The sequence below is a fragment of the Cariama cristata genome, unplaced genomic scaffold (assembly GCF_000690535.1).
Source record: "Cariama cristata isolate BGI_N322 unplaced genomic scaffold, ASM69053v1 scaffold42811, whole genome shotgun sequence".
Classification (NCBI taxonomy): domain Eukaryota; kingdom Metazoa; phylum Chordata; class Aves; order Cariamiformes; family Cariamidae; genus Cariama; species Cariama cristata.
This window is the reverse complement of record NW_009599495.1, coordinates 12,569-19,247: the sequence shown is the minus strand read 5'-3', so window position 1 is coordinate 19,247 and position 6,679 is coordinate 12,569. Positions and strand designations below refer to the sequence as shown.

Sequence of the window (6,679 nt, the reverse complement as noted above, 5' to 3'; positions counted from 1 at the left end):
TTTTCTGGTGATGATTTGGGTGGGAGTTTGATGGAGGTCACTTACACCTGCTAATTGCTGCAGGTGTGTGAGAGCTCAGAGGTTTTTAAAGGTAATTAAACCATGTTAAGAGTAAAGACCACACCACTCAGAGTCACATACTATTTTTATAGATCAATATTGCCAACTTGTTTCAGATGTTAACTAATAATTTTGGTAGTATCTGATGTACACGTGTGAAAATTCCTCGGCTGAGGAGTTCAACACTTAAGAACATAGGAGAAGGAAGAAGATTGCTGAGAATGGTAGCAGTTGTGTGTCCTATTGGAGATTGCCAAGTGTGAGCCGTGTTACCATATGTGGCAGTGGTATAAAGGAGCTTGAGAGCATCCTGTGTTTCAGTCGTGTAACGTGTATGGTTTTATGCAGTGTTTCTGTTGGAATCTGTTTAAATTTGGAATCAGATTTGGTGCACTTTTTTCATTGAGCTCTCAATTCAGCAGGTAGCCAAACATGGGTGCCTACAAGTACATCCAGGAGCTATGGAGGAAGAAGCAGTCGGATGTGATGCGATTCCTCCTTCGCGTCCGCTGTTGGCAGTATCGCCAGTTGTCTGCCTTGCATCGAGCTCCCCGGCCAACCAGACCAGACAAAGCTCGCAGGTTGGGATATAAGGCCAAGCAAGGTAATGAGGTGTAGGGGTGAAGTCCATGTGCTTCATGGTGGAGTGGCCGAGTTTTGTGTCAGCTTCCTTCCTTGAGGGATAATAGAATAACAAAATCTGAAGCTTCCCCAAGAAACTGAAATGTCCTGCATGAAATGAACTTAAATGTGTTAAATTGGTAGCAGTGCCCACAGACTAAAACCTTAACCTCATGTAATTTTGAATTCACGCCTTCTGTGGCCATTTTGGCAAATGGAGATCAAGTGGGCTTTGGCTTTTAATTCTTGTTCTTGTGCTGTGTTACTACTGCAGAGTTGACCGGTGCTTTTAGTATTCTAGGTTTGGGGGGGTGTCGTTTCTCTGCCCAGGTGTTGTCATGCGTTACTTTGACTGTATTACTACTGCATGTGCTTGAGTAAGCAAGATGACATAGTTTATACTGTCATTAGAAAACAATGAAAGAAACTTGGGGAAAGTGGCTGTCCATCTGTAACTTGAGCAAATCCTTGAAACGGTATGTTTGTTCACTATGAAAATATAAAGCTAAGAGTCTATGTTTTTGTTACTGTTTGTGAAGTTTTTCTAGTTTCCTCATTTTTCAGTGATCAGATTTCGGCAGGGTTTGTGGACAGCTTGTGCTTCAAGTGCTTTTGAGTGCTAACAAAATACGGGATTTTAGGTTTGGGGGGGTGGTGGTGTTGGGCGTTTTGGGGTGGGGTTTTTTGGTGTTACAATGTAGCTGTTCTTAGTGTATTTGGCACTGCATAGTGGAAAAGTGCCCTAAGTTCTGGTTTGGTACTAAAAAATAGTTGCAACAGGACATCACTTCCCTTACTTAGTTGTAATGGAAATGACAAAAACATCTTGTGCTAGCCACCTCCAGTTGTAGTTTTGGTGAAGATTGGTATAGTGACCTAATTTTACAGCACTTCATGTAAAGTTTTGGGGTTGGAAATGCAATACGGGCATGAAAATTGGCTTGCTGTGATCCGCACGTGCTATGCTACAGAATTCTAGTTCCTAAGTCACAATTTCTTTTAGGTTACGTTATCTACCGTGTCCGTGTTCGCCGTGGTGGTCGCAAACGCCCAGTCCCGAAAGGTGCAACCTATGGTAAACCTGTGCATCACGGTGTTAACCAGCTGAAGTTTGCCCGGAGTCTTCAGTCTGTAGCAGAGGTGACTGTTTTGGTTATTGCTCAGAAACTTGGCGGTAGGAAGGTCTTAGTCTGTAAAAACTGAAAATAGTCAGAGGGAAAAAACCACCCAAACAACTGTTTTATTAATGTGTTGGGTAAAAGGTCTTGAATACGGATGGCAGGAAAGCTCCAGAACGTCTTGAAAAACTGTATTGAGACAAATGAAGAAACTATTCAGACTTTACAAATGGGGTCTGGGGGGGACTACTACCTATTTCTAAAATATGTCACAATATTTGTAATGAAAAAGACACACAACTAGTATAAACTGCAGCACAATAAAGGCTTAGGCATGAGAAATGAAAATTCAGATATGCTAAGCTGTCTGACTTCATCACTAAATCCCACCTCTGTGTTCCCTGCCATGTTGTTACCAGCTTTAGGTAATGGTCCTTTCCCAAAGTACAGATGAGATCCTGTCCTAAAGTCTGTAGCACCTGTTTGTGTGGTAGGAGTGCTGCACTGTGTCCTTAGCTGTATCATAGGATCTGAAAGCGGCATGCCATAGAGCTTCTGGTTCTTCATAAAAAAACTTTGGTATTTCACAAGCACAAAGATTGGTAGTTAACTTGGTTTTAGGTGAGATGTTGTTACCTGCTGAAATACTCAAGGTGGAAACTTTCTTCAATGAGATCTTTTAAGTAGTGTTGAAGAGATGTAGCTCTTGCCTTTAGAAAAAGCTCTTGCAGTGGGTTAGAATTAATACTACTCTGCACTTACAAAAAGGACTGAAAGAATGGAGACTGCTCATTGCCTTTCCATTTTGAAGCGGAAGACTTTTCTGTTCCCAGAACTTTAAAAATATTCATCAGTGACTTCAAGTTGAATATGGGGGGGGTTGTTAAAAAGCGGGGGAAAAATGTAAATGGGACATGCTAATTTAAAAGAAACGTAGATGATGATTTTAAAATGCAGTTCTGTGTTTTCAGTGCTCATGGCATGCTCTTCAGTATGCTGTTCCCTGATACCTGATGGCTTAATCACATGCTCACTTGTGATAGCTTGTGGAATTGGTTATTGGCCCTCAGTTTTAGTTAGAGATTTTTCTGAATCTGACAAGCTCTTTCCTGGAAGACTAACATTTTTCAGATAGAAATATTATAGAAATGTAAAACCTCGATTGTAGCGACCATCCCCACATAGAAGGTGGTTAAGGGTGGTTGGTGTTTTAATGTTTGATACATGTGTTACTCTCACATGCTAGAATAAAACAAGGACTTGAAAGAATTTTGTTACATATGCAGAAAATAGTCAAGTGCTGTTCAGTGCAAGACTGTAGCAATAGGTTGGGATCCCACTGGGATGGAGGATGGATGGGCTCCATTGGTTCATACTTTCCCACGGTGTTGATAAAGTCCTATGATTGAACAGGTCTTTGGTGTTTTAAGTAAGGAGCATTCTTGACAGGAGAGGCAGATGGAGTTGCATAATTGATATTTTCTGCTTTGTTTTGTTTTCTAAACTAAGACTTCTTCTTTGCAACCACAAGTGAGGATAGGAATAGCAAGCACTGATATGCCAGCAGGAGAACAAAGACTTGTTACGTCAGCTTTTCCTTTTCTCCTATCAGTCAGGGCTTATTCTCTGCAAAAATGTCTTTCTCCCCTGTAGCTTTGGATGTGCAAATTGATCAGTCTTTCATAACTTCCCACAGAAGATTGTTCTGTGGCCCCAAGTGCAGCTTGTGCTCTTCATCTTCATGTTAAAGCTGTTTTTAGCTCTGTGTATTTACTCATTGGGTGCTTCTGTGTACAAAGTAGTTCGTTCTTTTGTCAACCAAGCATCTTCCTCCTCGTGTTCTTTAAAACCCATTCCATGTAGGAATCCAAGCAGTCTCTTTTTTTAATACAGCATTCCTTTCAGCTATTACTTTTTCTTGCATCTTTGTAATTGTGAAGGGGAACAGTTCTTTTAGGAAGAGAGGGTCTCTCGGGGCAAATTGAAATTTCTAGCACCTACAAAACTTTAGGTTTGAGTTATTTGTATCTTTCTGCATGCAGAGCGCCCTACATCCATGATGTTACAACCTGTTGCATTTGTTTTTTCCTCTAGGAACGTGCTGGCCGTCACTGTGGGGCTCTGAGAGTCTTGAACTCGTATTGGGTCGGTGAAGATTCCACTTACAAGTTTTTTGAAGTGATCCTCATTGATCCCTTCCATAAGACCATCAGGCGCAACCCTGATACCCAATGGATCACCAAGCCCGTCCACAAGCACAGAGAGATGCGTGGGCTGACATCGGCCGGGCGGAAGAGTCGTGGTCTTGGCAAGGGCCACAAATTCCACCACACCATTGGTGGCTCGCGTCGTGCTGCCTGGAGAAGACGCAATACCCTGCAGCTGCACCGTTACCGTTAATTCTTGTAAATGTAATGATCTAATAAAGCTGATGTGGGTTGTTGAATTTAACAAGTGCTTCTGCTGCTTCTTCGTTTGTGTGGAGAAGTGTAGAATTCTCCAGTTGTTTCCATATTTTGAAAGGCTTTTGAAAATGTAATTTGATATTTGTGAAGATTGTAGGCCCCAAGCATAGAGTTCTGTGATGGGTTTCGCTTTTGATAAGACTGAAAAGACACATGCAGTGTGAACTGAAAGCCTGACGGCTGGTCCCTGTTTGTTTTTCTGTTGGTCTGAGTATGCTTCTTCACTGTCTGTAGGTCGGGGTCTCCATATCTTGTGCTTAGACTGAAGGCCAGCTTTGATCTTGTGCAATGAGATGTAAACTGAAAGTGCTAGTTTATTTTTTATAGGTGATTAAATACTAATGACGATTTTATTTTTCAAGTTCTGGGTTTTTTTGTATGTCTTCAGTGTGAACCAGCCCTTGAGCCTGTGTTATCTGCAAACATTGGCTAAATCAGCTAAGCACCAAATAGAAAGGTAAGGCTTGCTTTGTTCATTAAAGTGCACAGTACTTTGAATACAGACACTTCACAAAGTGGTAAACAATGTCTTAGGTTGAATAATAAAATGTCGACTATAGAGTAGGTATTACTTCATTTGTGCAGGATTCCAGGGTGTTCATTTTACATTTTGCAGTGGAGACTGTTTCTTAGATCTACCTTTTGATAACAGAGAACATTTCTCTGGTGTCAGAGAGCTGCATTCTGGTTTACTCTGCATGGTTAGGTGGTAGAAATAATCACTCTTGCATGACAGTTATGATCATAGATGAATGTGTTGTAGGCTACACTTTGTGAAATTAAAGTATGTGACCTTTCAGCATGAAGTCAACTTGCACATAAATGCTGAGAGGAGAATAACTGCAGCCTCTGGTAAATTAGCTGCATGGCTGTCCTAGCTTCCACAGATTTGGATGTGGAAAGATTTTAAAAAAAAAAAAAAAAGTGTTGTGACTGAAATGTCAAAGATTTACCCTTCAACTGAGAAATTAACTTACTTATTTTGCCCTTTGACTTAAGTTCTTGGAGGAGGACAGTAGTCTGAAGACACTTTTTGGCAGTGTGTTCCTCAAGCCAGGAAGAACAACTCAAGGTGGCAATGCTTTTCATGACATGTTTTGATTGACTCAAATGAAAAAATTCAAAAGGAATCTTCTGTTAAAAAGTGCTATCTGCTCCTCTAAAGAAGGGAAGTTTTATTTTAACCTTTCCCATGAAGCAGCACTGGTGTTCTTGAAAGCAGCTCCTGTGGTGCTGTAGGATGGGACGTGGAAGCTCCTAGGAGCAAAGTGGGTGAATGAGATCTCCCTTGAGCATGGAGGGGGTTACTATAGAGAGAGGGGGCTGATCTTTCCAATTTGTGGATTTCTTTGTTTTTAAGGTAACAACTTTGTGTCTGATGATAGTGTACTACATCTTGTGAAGCTGTTTAGGACCCTTGCCATTGATGGAAGAAGGTGATGGCAGGTGACTGGGCAGTCAGCACTAATGCTGTGCCCTTTGCCAGTGTTCAAAATGTCTAGCATGTGCGGGGTGTCCAGTGAGAATTGCCTGAGGTTTCCCCTTGTGCTCCTGTAGCTTTTTGAACTTTAAAACAGGGAGGGAAATAACTGTCCCCTCCAAAGTTTATGGAAAGCTACCCATGAAAATGTATGTAAGAGGGCACAGTATTTGTCAGACTCTAGGCTGACAGCTAAGGCATTTGAAACAGATGGTGGTGTCTTCGAGGGGAGCTGGGTATGTACAGCTCATGCCAAGTCTTTGGGAAATCAGATTGCCTTGGCATCTTCTCACACTTGAAGTGTCTTATGCTCTATTAAACAGTGTTTTGGGTTGGAAGGAGAGGAAATTGCAATGCAGTATTTGTGTGAAGAGGAAAGGCAAATTATTAACATCTGTATTTAAAAAAGGCAAAACATCGAGGAAAAATCTTTTGTTTGGGGCTGTTGGCTTGGGAAACCAGGCTTAGAGAGAGCTTATGTGATCTCTACCTTCCCTACTTGATTTTTCATTGAACCTGTTGTGCAAGTTCAACAGATGGCAAGTCTGTGTTCCTTAAGAGTTTGGTGAAAATCGGTCACTTGAGACAGCAATCCCAGTAAGAGGCTGTTACTTGAGTTCAACCCTCCTTATACACCAAGAGTCTGCCTGAAAAAGAGATGCTGAACTGTAGCTGAAGGAAGGCAGGGGGAGGGAAGAGGAGGCATCAGGAATTTCACTAGTGAAATTTATTAAGACATGGAGGAATCCAATAGTCTGTTTCCAGGCCATCTACTTGGCTCTGCTTGCAGGACTGATTATTTCTCAGTCTGAATAGGCATGTTTTAGACATAATTAAAAGAGCTGTCTGATTTCTAGGCAAGAGAGAATCAGTACCACAGTTAAACGGTAGAGAAACAGGGCTGTACAGTATGAGCCTATTTCAGCCTGGTATCA

At 41.5% G+C, this 6,679-nt stretch overlaps 1 protein-coding gene across 2 annotated transcripts; it reads left to right on the top strand.

Moving 5' to 3' along the window:
* The first annotated feature begins 462 nt into the window (after positions 1 to 462).
* On the top strand, positions 463 to 4,559 carry RPL15 (ribosomal protein L15). Of its 2 annotated transcripts, XM_009709693.1 has the most exons (4): positions 463 to 664; positions 1,685 to 1,821; positions 3,894 to 4,239; positions 4,499 to 4,559. In XM_009709693.1, exons 1-3 carry the CDS (start codon positions 493 to 495, stop codon positions 4,197 to 4,199), a joined length of 615 nt encoding a protein of 204 aa, XP_009707995.1. In that variant the 5' UTR covers positions 463 to 492; the 3' UTR covers positions 4,200 to 4,239; positions 4,499 to 4,559. The 2 variants fall into 2 exon arrangements, with proteins under 2 accessions (XP_009707995.1, XP_009707994.1); XM_009709692.1 differs by lacking the exon at positions 4,499 to 4,559 and having other exon boundaries at positions 3,894 to 4,256.
* The last annotated feature ends 2,120 nt before the right edge of the window (positions 4,560 to 6,679 follow it).

Bases quoted from the DNA above. Each gene is read 5' to 3' on its own strand.
- RPL15 (XM_009709693.1), top strand. From the start codon at position 493: ATGGGTGCCTACAAGTACATCCAGGAGCTATGGAGGAAGAAGCAGTCG. The intron at 665-1,684 runs GTAATGAGGTGT...AATTTCTTTTAG, and splicing joins GGGATATAAGGCCAAGCAAG to GTTACGTTATCTACCGTGTC. The intron at 1,822-3,893 runs GTGACTGTTTTG...TTTTTCCTCTAG, and splicing joins GTCTTCAGTCTGTAGCAGAG to GAACGTGCTGGCCGTCACTG.